At 49.8% G+C, this 15000-nt stretch overlaps 1 protein-coding gene across 17 annotated transcripts in view; it reads left to right on the top strand.

The window, feature by feature from the left end:
• The window catches only part of pyd (zonula occludens-like protein polychaetoid), a 323521-nt gene that overhangs the window by 71325 nt on the left and 237196 nt on the right, over positions 1 to 15000 (top strand). The window contains exon 1 of one of the 17 annotated variants that reach the window (XM_070120799.1): positions 14630 to 14877. The exons of the other annotated variants lie outside the window; for them this stretch is intronic. Coding sequence (XP_069976900.1) covers positions 14800 to 14877 — 78 coding nt within the window. The 5' untranslated portion in view covers positions 14630 to 14799. Of the gene's footprint in view, positions 1 to 14629; positions 14878 to 15000 lie in introns of those variants that run through there. 17 annotated transcript variants of the gene reach the window in all.

Genomic DNA, 15000 nt, shown 5'->3' with positions numbered 1-15000 from the left:
TACACACATTGCACACACGCATACATATATACGTACATACATACATACAGGCTTGTATATATTTTGTTAATTGTATGTTGATAAGAAAATATATTCCTTTCCCTGTTTAAGTGAAGGGAAAGCGTGACGTATCCCATTCTTTATCCACTCAAATTACGAAACTATGTGTAATGCGGCTTCGCACGGCACTTAACGTACAAGTCGATAGCTTGATATGAATGGAGAGTGCGTGTGCGATTATTTGTGTGTTTGTTTGCTTTTGTTTGTTTGCTGGTAGGTTGTTTGGTTGGTTTTGTTTGCGTATTTTAGTGTAATTGTTTGTTGGTTGTTGTTTTGTATGTGTGAGTGAGTGAGTGAGAGTATGTGTTAGAGTGTGTGTGTGCGTGTGCGTGTGTGTGTGTATGTGTGTATGTATGTATGTGTGTGCATGTGTGTATGTATGTGTGTGCGTGCCTGCGTGCCTGCGTGTGTGTGTGTGTGTGTGTGTGTGTGTGTGTGTGTGTGTGCCTGCGTGTATGTGTGTGTGTGTGTTTATGTGTTTATTTGTATGCATGCGTATGTGTATATACATGCGTATGAGTGTATGTGTGTGCATGTGTGTTTGCGTCTCCTCTCTTTTGTATCTCAGTTCTTTGTGTGTGTGTTTTTGGCTTCGCATGTTCAATACAAGGACTCCAAAGAGCCTTAGATATCTGCAAAATTTTCTTGTTTCATCTAAGGTCAAAGCTCTTTCAGATGTTTCACTCGGGTGCACTACTTCGGATTTTGTTGTTGTTGATGTTGTTATTGTTATTATTATTTTATCTTATCATTATTGTTATTATTATTATCATTCGTAATAGTCGTCGTCATCGTCGTTGCAGTAGGAGTTGGAGTACTATGATAAAAGTAGTATAGTAGTAGTGATACTTGTATTTATTTATTTATTTATTCATCATCATCATTTTCTGTTGTTGATAGTGCCCTTTAATTGTTGTTGTTCATGTTACTATTATTAATATCAATATCATTTGCGTTAACATTATTGTTATTATTTCTGCTGTTATTCTTATTACTGTTTCTGTTTCTGTATATCAGTCGCCCTTCTTTTCTCCATCTATCCTTACATATCCTACCTCTCCTCCCTTCTCCCCCCTCTCTTTCTCTCTCTCCCTCTCCCTCCCCTCTCCCCCTCCCTCTCCCTCCCTCTCTCCCTCTCTCCCTCTGTCTATCTGCCTCTCTCGCTCTCTCTTTCTCTTTCTCTTTATTTATCTCTCCATCTCTCCATTTCCCTCCGCCTCCCTCCCCCTCCCCCCTGCTATCCCTCTTCATAGTTTAACAAGAAAGAAAGACGATGACCGGCCTGCGCTTTCTCAATTGGCAGTTAAGTAGACCTAATAGCAAGCAAGCAGACATCGCGCACACCACCCGATGCAAGCAGACCTGTGCCTTCGGGTCAGTGTCCTTTGTGCTTGGGTCCGGATGGGGGAGGGAGGAGGGGGGTAGGGCTTGGAGGCGAGTGTCGTGGGTAGATCTAGAGGGCGGTTCCAGTGGGCGGGCTGGTGGGCAAGCAGGAAGGGGCAGCAGGTGGGCGTCCGGCGTCCGTGGTAAGCAGGCGATGACTGCGATGTGGCCGGTGGGTGGACTCTGAAAATTGGGGTGGGTGGTGGGGAGGGGCGTGTCTGGATGTTGAACCCGGGTTTTTTTTTTTTTTTTTTTTTTTTTTTTTTTTTTGTATGGTTTATCTTTATAGATCCGGATATTTTCTTTTCTTTTTTTTTCTTCATTCGTCATCGAAATGTCACCGAGCAGGAATTCAATCCGAAGATCCTTCCCGCGGGATCCTGTTCGGCCGGACCGACTGGAGGGACGAGGCCGGGACGCACTCCTTGCGGGCGGGTCAAGGGCGCGCTGCTGCCGAACTCTTTCTGCCTCCTCATCCTGCCCTTTCTTCCTCCTTCTCCTACCCTTTCTTTCTCCTTCTCAAACCTATTCCTTCCCTTTCTCACTTTTCCATCCCTCCCTCAATCGCCTCTAGTCCTTCCTCCCTCCTTTCCCTACCCTTTTCTCCTTTTTCCATTCCTTCCTCTCTTCTAGTCTATCCTCCCTCCTATTCCTACCCATTTCTCCCTTTTCCATCTCTCTCTATCTCTTCTAGTCCTCCCTCTTCCCTGTTATCAGTTCTCTTTCTTCTAGTCCTTCTTTCTCCACTTGCTACTTACCCTTTCTCCCTTTTTGCCCCTCCCCCTTTTCTATTCCCTTCTCTCCATATTGTCTCCCTCTCTTCCCCTATTCCTCGTTTTCCCTTGGACCTTTCTCCTTCCTCCCTCTTCCCTTCCTTTCTTTTCCCTCTCCCCTCTCCCGTCGCCGTGGGTCCTTTCAACCTGATTGTACTTTCCTGTCGGCTGGGTACTGCCTGGTAGGGTGTAAGAGGGGTGGCACAAGGCACGAGAGAAGCAGGTTGGGTTGGAGGGAAATCTACTAGGACGGAGGTTTATCTAGGGAGATTTTTGACGGGTCTGTTAATGAACGTGTAGGGTACACTTTTATTGAGTAGGATGCAGGTGAATCTTGCTAGGTTCAGAGGGAGCCGCGCGGGGTGCTGGCGGATGCGGGAGGGTACAGGTCGGGTCCGAAAGGGTCTGACTGGAATCCGGGTAAATCCAGCAGGGGCTCTGGAGACGGGGACTGTGACAGGATTCCCTTTCTCGGCCTCCTCCTCCTTCCTCTTTCTTCCTCTTCCCATTTTGGGCTTGGCTTCCCCCGTCCTCCTCCCTGCCTCATTTCTCTGTCCTCCTTCCTTCTTCCTTCTTCTCCTTTCCCCTTCCGTAGTGTTCCTTCTTCTCTTACTGATCCTCTCCCCATTTTTTTTCATTCCTTCCCTCATTCCACCCACCTCCGCCGCCCCGTCCCCTTTCCTCCCTCCTCCATCTCCTTCTGCCCTTCCTCTCCTCCACTCACTCCCACCTTCTCCTACCGTCTTCTCTCATCTCCCTTTGTCTTTCCCCTCCCCTACTCCTTCCCCTCTCCCTTTGTCTTTCCCCTCCCCTTCTCCTTCCCCTCTCCCCCTATCTCCTTCTTCTTCCCATCGTCTCGTCTCTCGTTTCCTGCCCTTTCATCCTCCTCCTCCTACCCTTTCTTCATCTTTCTCCCTCCTATCCCTACCCCATTCTCCCTTTTCCCTCCCTCCCTTACTCGCCTCTTTGTCTTTCCCCTCCCCTACTCCTTCCCTCTCCCCCTATCTCCCTTTCCTCCACATCGTCTCCCCTCTTACGACTCGCAACGTCATCGTGACCGAGCGAAAAGATCACACGGAAGTGCCCCCCCCCCCGCCGAAGGAGAGGAGAAGCAAAACAAGCAAATAAATAAGCAAATGAAACAAATAAACTCGCCTCGGCGCGCCTCACGGAGCAAGAGGAGGGAAAGAAGTAGAAGGAGAAATGACAATAGACAAAGATATATATTTTTTCTTTTAAGTGAAAGGGAAATTAAAAATGTAAGTGTACTTAAAGTTGAATATGAAAAGAAAAATAAATAGAAGAACAGGAAGCACGACAAACAAACCAACAAAATTCAATAAAAGAAAAGAAAAAAAAATGGAAACAAAACAGAACAGCCGCGGCATCGCCAGAGTGTCGGGGGGAAGAACGCATGACTTTGTTCGCGATGATGCCCGCCCCTCCTCGCCCGGGATGGGTGGGGAGGGGAGGGGTGAGGGTAATGGAGGGTGGGGATGGGGGGATGGGATGAGGATTGAGGGGGTGGGAGGGAATGGAGGGGGGGAGAGGGGGAGGGGAATGGAGGGGGATGGGATGAGGATTGAGGGTGGGGAGGGGGAGGTGAAGGGAATGGAGGGTGGGGAGGAGAGGGGAGGGGAATGGAAGGTGGGGATGGGGGGATGGGATGAGGATTGAGGGAGAGGGGAGGGGGAGTTAGGGAAGGGGATGGGAGTTGGGGTCCTTTCTCCTTTCCCCTTCCTTGCGCCTTTCCCTTCCCCTTCCTTGCTCCTTTCCCCTTTCCCCTTCCTTTCTCCTTTCTCCTTCCTTGCCCCTTTCCCCCTTCCTTTCCCATTTCTCCTTTCCCCTTCCCCCTTTCTTTCCCTTTTCCCCCCCTTCGTTTCCCTTTCTCCTCCGCCCTTCCTTTCCTTCCCTTCCCCCTTCCTTTTCCCTTTCCCCTCCTCCTTCCTTTTCCCCTCATCTCTCACCCATCCCCGTACTCTCCCCCCCCCTTCCCCTCCAACCTCCCCGACCTCGCCATCATCGGAAATAGGTGGCGGTCGCGTCGCGTAACAGGTAAGTAGATTGGAGATAAATAGGTGTGGATCCCCGCGGTAATTGGGTTGGTGGCGGCTCGCGGTTCGAGGGTTCTTGACAGCTGCGTCGAGGGGCGTGTAGTTTTGGCGCGTGTTTTTTGTGTGTTCGTTTGTTTAGCGTTGTTGTTATTGGCGTTGTTATTATCGTCATTCGTTATTTGGTATTACAATTACTTGTTGTTGTTGTTGTTATTATTATAAATACTATTATTATTATTATCTTTATTATCATTATCAGAATCAATCATTATCATTATTGTTATTATTAATTCTTCTTAATTTTTTATTACTATTATTGTTGTTATTCTAATTATTATTATTATTATTATTATTATCATTATTATCATTATTATCATTATTATCATTATTTTATAAGTATATATTTTTTTGAGAGGAAGGGAGGGGGGCTATTGCGCCGATGATGGTGGCAGTAATATGTGATACCTTTGTTTTAAGGTTCGTGTAAAAAAAAAACTATGTACTTAACTTTGAAATGTGGGTGATTGTGAGGTGGAGGGTATGGGAAAGAAGGAAGGGAGAAAGACGGGAAGGACAGATAGGGATATAAAGGGAGGAGGGGGAAGGGTGATGAAGAGAAAAGAGGTGAGGGGAAGGATAGGAAAAGGGTGTGGGAAAAGGAAAACGTGGACAGAGGGGAAGAGGATGTGGTTGAGAGAGGAAGAGGGAATGGAGAAGGGAGGAGGAGAGGATGAAAGAAAAGGAGGGAGGGAAAGAGCGAGTGAGAATGAATGAGAGTGAGAAAGTGAATGAGTGAGAGAAAGAGAGAATGGGTGAGAGTGAGAAAGAGAATGAGAGAGAGAGAGAGAATGAGTGAGAGTGAGAAACAGAATGAGTGAGAATGAGTGTGTGAGAGAGAGAGAGATAGAGAAAGAGAGAGAGAGAACGAGCGCGCGCGAAAGAGAGAGTACGGGGGGGAGCATTTATCCGAGAGAAAGGGGAATAGAGGAAGAAAGAAAAGAATCAAGAGATAGAGACAAGAATATTAGACGGTAGGATGAATACCCAGCCACCCGAGGATATGTAGATGTAGAGGTAGACGTAGATGAAAGTAGGGGACAGTGGACCCCCCTCCCCCCACAAAAAAGCCTTTGTTGAGAGTAAACCCGCCTCGGCTACTATGGGGGTCCTCATCCCCCTGTGAAGAAAGACATTTTTTTTTTTTTTTTTTTTTTTTTTTTTTTTTGAATCTGCAGAGTGAAAGTTGGCACAATGGCGCCGGGAATAAGAACTGTGAGGGGTGTATTCATGAGTGTTTGTTTGTGTTTGTTTGGCGTTTGTTTGTGTGTGTGTGTACTTTGGGAATTTAGTGTGTGCATTTTGTCCTTGTGTCCTCGTGTTTGTGGGAGTTAATGAGGGGGTGAATGCGTGAAAGTGAGAATGAATGGGAGCACAGAAAAATTGAGTGAATGAAAGATTATGTGAATGTATGAATGGACAGAGAGAGAGAGAAAGAAAGAGCGAGAGAGCCAGAACCAGAGCGAGAGAGAGAGAGAGAGAGAGAGCGAGAACGAGAGAGAGCGAGAACGAGAGAGAGCGAGAACGAGAGAGAGCGAGAACGAGAGAGAGCGAGAAAGAAAGAAAAGAGAGAGAGAGAGAGAGAGAGAGAGAGAGAGAGAGAGAGAGAGAGAGAGAGAGAGAGAGAGAGAGAGAGAGAGAGAGAGAGAGAGAGAGTGAGTTAGAATGAAGGAGAATCAAGCACAACTCTAGGGGTATCTACTAATGGCTATGAAAGGGGGCAAACAGAGAACCGGGTTTCACAGGATACCAACCTTTATCTGGATTGAGGGGGAGGGGGAAGCAGTAAGGGGTAGGGGAGGAGGCAAGAGACAGTAGATGAGAGTTAGGAGACAGAAGGTGAGAGTTAGGAGGCAGGAGGTGAGAGTTAGGAGGTAGGAGGCGAGAGATAGGAGGCAGGAGACAGGAGGCGAGAAGTAGGAGGGAGGAGGTGAGAGTTAGGAAGCAGGAGGCGAGAGATAAGAGGCAGGAGACAGGGGATAAGAGTTAGGAGGTAGGAGGCGAAAGATAGGAGGCAGGAGACAGGAGGCGAGAGATAGGAGACAGGAGGCAGGAGGCGAGAGATAGGAGGCAGGAGGCGAGAGGTAGGAGACAGGAGAACGAAAAGGCAACATGTCTAATCCTTCTACGCAAGGTTGGGTAAGCAGCGACGCCCGTATGGCTTCCTGAAGGATCGCGTCACAGGCCACGTTCAGTTCCGACTCTCTCCCTCGGGCGCGGGGGGGGGGGGGGGGGGGGTCGCGCTGGGGCTGCCGCTGCGGTGTGGGTGTGTGTGTTTGTGTTTGTTTGTATGTCGTTTTGTTTGTTAGGTAGGTTGGTAGGTAGGTAGGTAGGTATTATTTATTTGTGTATGTGTGTGTATATGTATGTATGTGTGTATGTATGTATGTATTAATGTATGTATATATATGTGTATTTGGGTATGTTTGTGTTGGTATGTATGCATTTATATATGTATGGTTTTGTCTGACTGTCTATATGCGTCGGGGTCTCTCTGGGCATGGTGCCAGGGGGGGGGGGATTTAGAAGATGGGCGTGGGGAGGATAGTGGGTGGTTTTACGTTGGGTAGGATGTGGCTACTACACGCAAACACGCTTACCTATATGGACACCGGCATGTCTGATTTTTACATTCACGCATACACATGTACAATCACGACGAAAGTGCACGCACGGACGAACACACTGGCGAAGACCCAAGCGCATATAGACACTCATAGATCGGTACGGCAGAGTTAGTTTAGGGTACGAACATCAACAAACAAATACTTGAACCGGAAAGCGCTCTGGATAGATTTTGTGCCCCAGCTTTACCTTGTACGAAGAAATACTTGTTACCTTGTTGAAATATATTTTGTTGTTGTTGTTATCGTTGTTGTACAGTCGTCTCGTTCTACTTTTTTACGTGTCAGCATCGTATAGTTATTATTTATGCACGAGTATGTTGACATCTCTATCATTTATCCGTATATCCTTTTATCTCTGTATCATGTACATGCGTCTGTGTTGTTTGTAATATAAACCGGGTTATGTTGTTCTTACCGAGGGCGCCATGTGTCATCTCGGGACTCGGGGATAAGAAAGAGACACTTGGATGTAAGGACACAGCGCATTACATGACTCCCTCGCTCGTGAACAGGTGGATTGTGACGCCATCTGGAGCTGCTTCGTATTTTGTGGTTTATCTCTCTCTCTCTCTCTTTCTCTTTCTCGTTTTCTGTCGCTTCTTTGTCTCTCTCTAGTATCTCTTCCTCGTTTTCTATCGCTTCTTCTTTGTCTCTCTCTAGTCTCTCTTCCTCCATTTTCCTTCCCTGCACTTATCTCTCCTTTCTCCATCCTTCCCTCACTCCCTCCATTCATCCTTTCCTCCTTACGTGTATGCTTCCCTCCTTCCCTCCTTTCATCCTTTCTCTCCCAACCCCCTCTCTCTCTGTTAACTCCGTTCACTCTGTTTCCTCTGTACTCTCTAGTCTTTTCCCTTCTCTCTCTTTGTTCTTTTTCCTCTTTTCTCTTCTCTCTCTTCTCCCTCTTCTCTCTCTTCTCCCTCCTCTCTCTCTTCTCCCTCCTCTCTCTCTTCTCCCTCCTCTCTCTCTTCTCCCTCTTCTCTCTCTTCTCCCTCTTCTCTCTCTTCTCCCTCTTCTCTCTCTTCTCCCTCCGTCCCTCCTGTTATTGCGCCATCGGAATCCGCGTTTTAAATCTCCCTTTTATGCCTTTACGTGTCTCCTACTTACCCGTACAGAAAGTGACAAATGGGCGGAGTAATGAGAAAGAAACACAATACCCGGAATGGAGATTTTAGGGGGAGGCGTCTAGGGGGGTGGGGTGGGGTGGGGTAGGGTAGGGTAGGGTGGGGAAGAGTGAAGGGACGAACAGGAGGAGGAGGGGGAGGCGGAGGGAGAGGGAGGGAGGGAGGGAAAGAAGTAAGGATGGAGGGAGGGAGGGAGGGAGGGAGGGAGGGAGGGAGGGAGGGAGGGAGGGAGGAGGAAGGAAGGGAGGAAGGAAGGACAGGAAGGTAGGGTGGAAGAGGAACAGGAGGAGGGGGAGGAGGGGGAGGGAGGGAGGGAGGGTAGTTGGATGTGTTGTCGTTGAGAGTTGCAAGGATTTCTTCCTGTTTTCCTGTCGGGCGAATTTGGTTTGGGCGTGATTTTTTTTTCTTTTTTTTTCGGTAGTGGAAATCTTTATCCTCTTTCTGTTGTTTATTTTTCTTGTTTTTACTTCCCTTCCTCCCTTCTCCCCTTTGTAACCATACCATTCTCTCCTCTCCTTTCCTCTCCCCTCCCTTCCCTTCGTTCTGTCCCTTTCCCTCCGTCCCTTCCTCTTCCGTCGCCGCATCTCATTTCCCTCCTTTCACTCCCCCTCCCCATCCTCTTCGTTACTCTCCCCTGCCTTCTTTTCCCCTTCCCTTCCCTCCCTTTCCCTCCTCACCCCTCATTTTGTCCCTTTCCCTCCCGCGTTTCCCTCATCTCCTCTCCCCTCCCGTCTTTCCCTCATCTTCCTGCCCTGCCCTCCCCTTATCTCCCCCCTCCCTCCCCTCCCTAATCTCCCTCCCCTCATCTCCCCTCCCCTCCCGCCCTTCCATCATCTCCCCTGCCCTCATCTTCCCTTCCCTCCTGCACTTCCCTCATTTCCCCTTCCCTCCCGTCCTCCCCTCATCTCCCTCCCGTCCTCCCCTCATCTCCCCTTCCCTCCCGTCCTCCCTCCCCTCCCGTCCTCCCCTCCCCTTCCCTCCCCTCATCTCCCCTCCCCTGCCCCCATCTCCCCTCCCCTCCCCTCCCCTCCCCCTCCCCCTCCCTCCCCTCCTCTTCCCTCCCCTCCCCTCATCTCCCCTTGTTGGAATGTATAGCCACGTAATACCAGGCTGTGAGTGTTACAGGGTACTCGTATATCCAGCTCGCTCCACGGTGTGTATGGTACAGCGTGCACCCTGGCTCGCCCTCCTGCTAAGTCCCCCGGTCTCTCTCTTTCTTTCTCTCTTTGTTGATCTCTCTCCCTCTTTTTTTCCTGCCTCTTTTTCTTTCTTCTTATCTATCCCCCTTCTCTCATCTCCTTTCTCTCTCTCTCTCTCTCTCTCTCTCTCTCTCTCTCTCTCTCTCTCTCTCTCTCTCTCTCTCTCTCTCTCTCTCTCTCTCTCTTCTCTCTCTCTCTCTTTCTCTTTCTCTCTCTCTTTCCTCTCTCCCTCTCTCTCCCTCCCTCTCCCTCTCCCTCTCCCTCTCCCTCTCCCTCTCCCTCCCTCCCTCTCTCTCTCTCTCTCTCTCTCTCTCTCTCTCTCTCTCTCTCTCTCTCTCTCTCTCTCTCTCTCTCTCTCTCTCTCTCTCTCCCCCTCTCCCTTTCCCTCTCCATCCCTTCCTCACCCCCCACCTCTCTCTCTCTCTCTCTCTCTCTCTCTCTCTCTCTCTCTCTCTCTCTCTCTCTCTCTCTCTCTCTCTCTCTTTCTTTCTCTCTTTCTCTCCCTGTCTCTCTCTCTCTCTCTCTCTCTCTCTCTCTCTCTCTCTCTCTCTCTCTCTCTCTCTCTCTCTCTCTCTCTCTCTCTCTCTCTCTCTCTCTCTCTCCTCCCTCCCTCCCTCCCTCCCTCTCTCTCTCCCTCTCCCTCTCCCTCTCCCTCTCCCTTCTCCTTCACCCTCTCCCTCTCACACCTCCCACCTTTCCCCCTCCCCCACTCCCTCTCTTTCTCCCTCTCCCTATCCCTGTCTATCTATTTATCTCTTATCTCTCAATCCTCTTCTCTATCCTCTCTCTCCTCACTCCTTTCACCACCTCTCCTCTTTCGGACTCTTTTCCAGCTGCTTCGCCACCCCTCTTTATTTATGTCCTTTGAGTCTTTCCCCTTTTTCCCCGTCCGTAAGCTAATTATATCTCTCCTCTTTTATCTGAAGGCAATTTTTTGGTATTATATCATTTGTACGGTTCTGGCTAGTCCCCCCCCCCCCCTTTTTGATGTTCCTTTATAGACTCGGATGTTATTTTTGTGGAAGTTTTACTTTTTGTTTGTCATATCTTTTCTTGTTGTATTAATGTTTATGGATATGTTTTTTTTTTTACGCACGTTTTGATGGTGGGGTCTCATGTGTGTGTATGATGTTAGCTCGCTCGCTCGCTCTCTCTCGCTCTCTCTCTCTCTCTCTCTCTCTCTCTCTCTCTCTCTCTCTCTCTCTCTCTCTCTCTCTCTCTCTCTCTCTCTCTCTCTCTCTCTCTCTCTCTCTCTCTCTCTCTCTCTCTCTCTCTGCCTCTCTCTCTCTCTCTCTCTCGCTCTCTCTCTCTCTCTTGCCTCTCTCTCTCTCTCTCTCTCTCTCTCTCTCTCTCTCTCTCTCTCTCTCTCTCTCTCTCTCTCTCTCTCTCTCTCTCTCACTCTCTCTCTCTCTCTCTCTCTCTCTCTCTCTCTCTCTCTCTCTCTCTCTCTCTCTCTCTCTCTCTCTCGCTCTCTCTCTCTCTCTCTCTCGCTCTCTCTCTCTCTCTCTCTCTCTCTCTCTCTCTCTCTCTCTCTCTCTCTCTCTCTCTCTCTCTCTCTCTCTCTCTCTCTCTCTCTCTCTCTCTCTCTCTCTAGCTCTCTCGCTCGCTCGCTCTCTCTCTCCCTCTCTCTCTCGCTTCTCTGCTCCCTGCCTTCTCTCTCCCTCTCTCTCTCCTCTCTCTCTCTCTCTCTCTCCTCTCTCTCTCTCTCTCTCTCTCTCTCTCTCTCTCTCTCTCTCTCTCTCTCTCTCTCTCTCTCTCTCCCTCTCTCTCTCTCTCTCTCTCTCTCTCTCTCTCTCTCTCTCTCTCTCTCTCTCTCTCTCTCTCTCTCTCTCTTTCTTTCTCTCTCTCTCTCTCTCTCTCTCCTCTCCCTCTCCCTCTGCTCCCTCACTCTCCCTCTCACGCCCTCTCACTCTCACCTCTCCCACTCTCCCTCTCTCCCTCCTCCCTCTCTCTTTTCCTTCTCCCTCCTCCTTTACTATCTCTCTCCCTCCTCCTTTACCTTCTCCCTACCTCTTCCTTTCCCTCTCTACCCCTCTCCCTTTCTCTTTCCCTCTCCCTCCCCCTCTCTCCCTGTTCCTCTAAGTGTCTGCGACTGTGTGTGTATCGACGTGTGTAAAAAGACATGTATGTATTTATATGTATAAAAGTACGCGCGTAGCTCGATACATGATAATACAGTACCAGGGATTGCCGTCAGTAACCCCGGTTGGTGATAAATAAGTTCGGTAGCAGTAATTACACGGAAGGTGTCAGCGATGTATATGAGGTCTGCAATACGGAGGAAGACGTGTGGTAAGAAGGGTTTTATTTATGAAGTGCTATTTAATAATGCAGCAACTGTATTACACATATTTCTCCTGCTTTTCCCCTCTTCCTTCTCTTCTTATTTCTCCTCCTTCTCCTTCTCCTTGAGTCCTCCCCTTCCTCCTCCTCCTATTCCTCTTCTTCCTCCTCCTCATCTTCTTCTTCTTCTTCCTCCTCCTCCTCCTCCTTCTCCTCCTCCTCCTCCTCCTCTTCCTCTTCCTCCTCCTATTCCTCCTCTTTCTCCTCCACCTCCACCACCTCCATTATCTTCCCCCCTTTCCTTCCCCCCAACTCCCTCTTTGCTTTTTTAAAGGTTTGTTTGCGGTCTTCTAGTGGGAAATGTGTATGTTTTAATTGCCAATATCTTGCTGAAGTTGACGTGTTTTGTAAAGGGGTGTGTGATTTCATATTTGCTATTTCCCCCTTTCTCTTCTCTTTCATTTTATTTGCCTCTGCCTCTCTCTGCCCCTGTCTGTCTGTCTCTGTCTCTCTGTCTCTGTCTGTCTCTCTCTCTCTCTCTCTCTCTCTCTCTCTCTCTCTCTCTCTGTTTCTCTCTTTCTCTGTCTCTCTGTTTCTCTCTCTTTTCTCTCTCTCTCTCTCTCTCTCTCTCTCTTCCTCTTTCTTTCTCTCTCTCTCTCTCTCTCTCTCTCTCTCTCTCTCTCTCTCTTTCTCTTTCTCTCTCTCTCTTTCTCTCTCTCTTTCTATCTCTGTCTGTCTCTCTCTCTCTCTCTCTCTCTCTCTCTCTCTCTCCTCTCTCTCTCTCTCTCTCTCTCTCTCTCTCTCTCTCTCTCTCTCTCTCTCTCTCTCTCCCCCCTCTCCCTCTCCCTCTCCCTCTCCCTCTCCCTCTCTCTCTCCCTCTCCTCCTCCCTCCCTCCTCTCCCTCTCCCTCTCTCCCTCTCCCTCTCTCCCTCTCTCCCTACCTCCCTCTCCTTTCCGCCTGTCTCCCCCTCCTTCACCCATCCTTCCGCCTCGTTCTTTCCTTTTCCCACCCTTCCTCCCTTTCACTCTTCCTCCCTTCCTCCCTCCTTCCCTCCCCCCTTCCTTTTCCTAAATCAGATAGTTATCTTTCAAGTTATGTATCAAGCCGATTACTTTTCATTTTCTTCAGTTGGGAATGGGGAGGGGAGTTGCAAGGGGGTAAGAATAATGATGATGATGATTGATGATGATTGATGATGATAGTGATGATGATGATGATGATGATGATGATGATTGATGATGATGATGATGATGATGATGATGATGTGATGATGATGATGATAATGATGATGATGATAATGATGATGATGATGATTGATGATGATAATGATGTGATGATGATGATGAGAGGGAGGAGGAGGAGGAGGAGGAGGACAGTAGAGGGGAACGGAGAGGGGGGAATAGAGGGGGGAGACACAAGTTAAGGGGAAGAAGGAGAGGAAGGGTAAGGAGGGAAGGATTAAAGGTTAAGGGGAAGAAGGGAGAGGTCAGGAGAGAGCGAAGAAGGGAAAGGGGGAAGGGGACAAGAGGGAAGGGAGGAGGGGGTAGTGTGGAAGGGAAAGAGGGAGGGAGGGGAGGGGAGGGATTGAGGATTAGGGTGGGAGAGTAGGCGGGGAAGGAGAGAGAGAGGAGAGGGAGGGAAGAGGGGATAAGAGGTGAGGGGTGAGGGGAAGTTGAACTGTCAGTGACACTACTAACCAGCTTAGTATTACGACCTCAAGTGTCTGTGGTGGTCGCGGAGGGGGGAGGTGGGGGGGCGTGGTGGGGGGTGGGGATGGCGTGGGAGGAGGGAAGAGGGGAGAAGGTGGGAAAGCAGTCATGTTCATGCGCTAGTGCCACTTCTCATCACGGGGTTTGTTGCTTAGTGGGGTGGAGGAGGAGGAGGGAGGAGAGAGGGAAGAAGAAGAAGAAGAGGAAGGAGGAGGAAGAGGATGGAGGAGGGAGGGAGGATCACGGGGCCCTCTGGTGCCCAAGATTAATAAAAAGGAAGGCGACAATGGCACTCCGGCCGCCTTGGATTTTGGTCTCTGGTCTGGGTCGGATCTGGCCTTCTTTGGTGGGGGGGTGGGGAGAAGGAGGATTAGGGGGGTTGGGGTTGGTTGGTTGGGGTGGAGGGACGTTAGGGGGTTGGGGGTGGAGGGGAGGTTGGGGGGTTGGTGGGGGTAGAGGGGTTAGGGGAGGTTGGGAGGGGTTGGTGTGGTGGAGGAGGGAGGTTAGGGAGTGTTGGGGTGGTGGAAGGAGGTTAGGGGGGGTTGGGGGTGGTGGAGGGGAGGTTAGAGGAGGTTGGTGGGGGTGGAGGGAGGTTAGGGGGTTGAGGGGTGGAGGGGTTAGGTGGGGTTGGGGGTGCTGCGTTAACATGAGTTAGCCTCAAAAGTTCTGGCAATTTCATGCTGACCCGCGATGTTGGCGGGACAAGCAATTGGCGTTTCGCGTGTTTTCCGGTGCGCTTTTTCTGTTTCTTTTCCTTTTACTCTGTCTACTTATTTCTTCTTCTTCCTCTCCTTCTTGTTGTTTTTCCTCCTACTCCTCCTCCCCCTCTTTCTTCTCCACCTCCTCCTCCTCTCCCTCTCCCTCTCCCTCTCCCTCTTTCTTCTCCTCCTCACTTGCCCGCTTGCTTGCGTGTTTTGATCCGAAAGAACGGTCCGCTGCTGGGAAGAAGTGAATTGTAGAATGTGTTCACGCGTTCGACCCCCACCCCCATCCCCACCCCCACCCCCCAGCTAGACCGTCTTTCAGGTAAATCTTAAAAGTACTGTTTTAGCTTGGCACACGTGGCCGTAAAAGGAGGTTTTGAGACTGATCTTGCTGTAAATTTAAGGGGGAGGAGGAGGAAAAGGAAGAAAAATAAAATGAAGGAGAAAAAGGAGTAGAAGAGAGAGCAAGGAGAAAAAAGAGATTTGAAGGGGAGGAGGAAGTAGAAAGAAGAGGAGGGGAGAGGAGGACAGGAAAAAGAGGAAGAAGGAGAAAGAAGAAAAACAGAAGAAGAAGAAGAAGAAGAAGAAGAAGAAGAAGAAGAAGAAGAAGAAGAAGAAGAAGAAGAAGAAGAAGAAGAAGAAGAAGAAGAAGAAGAAGAGAGGCGGAGACCCAATCTGGTTAATCTTCCCGAACGTGCGTCACGGCGGGAGAGATTTGTGTGTGGAAGGTCTCGGCGTGGCGTCACTTCCGGCCAGGTTTACATGTTGTGCGTGCGGCGTGCTTCGCCAGCGGTCGTCTTCGCGGCAAGCATGGCAGCGGAGTGAGTGATGAGTAAGTGTGCTTGCGGTGGGAAGAGACTCACGCCCGCGCCGCGCAAGGCCTCGTCCGCCCGCGAACCGCGCCAGGTGAGAACTCGTCCCTCGAAGTCGCCCTTGGGTCGGGGAGGGTTGCGGCGGCTGCGGTCGTCGTCGTCGTCGTGGGCCGCGCATTTCGGTTGACTGCGGCGGCGGCGTGTGGCTGGGGTGCTC

The sequence above is a fragment of the Penaeus vannamei genome, chromosome 4 (genome assembly GCF_042767895.1).
Source record: "Penaeus vannamei isolate JL-2024 chromosome 4, ASM4276789v1, whole genome shotgun sequence".
Classification (NCBI taxonomy): Eukaryota; Metazoa; Arthropoda; class Malacostraca; order Decapoda; family Penaeidae; genus Penaeus; species Penaeus vannamei.
This window is presented reverse-complemented; position numbering and strand designations above follow the sequence as displayed.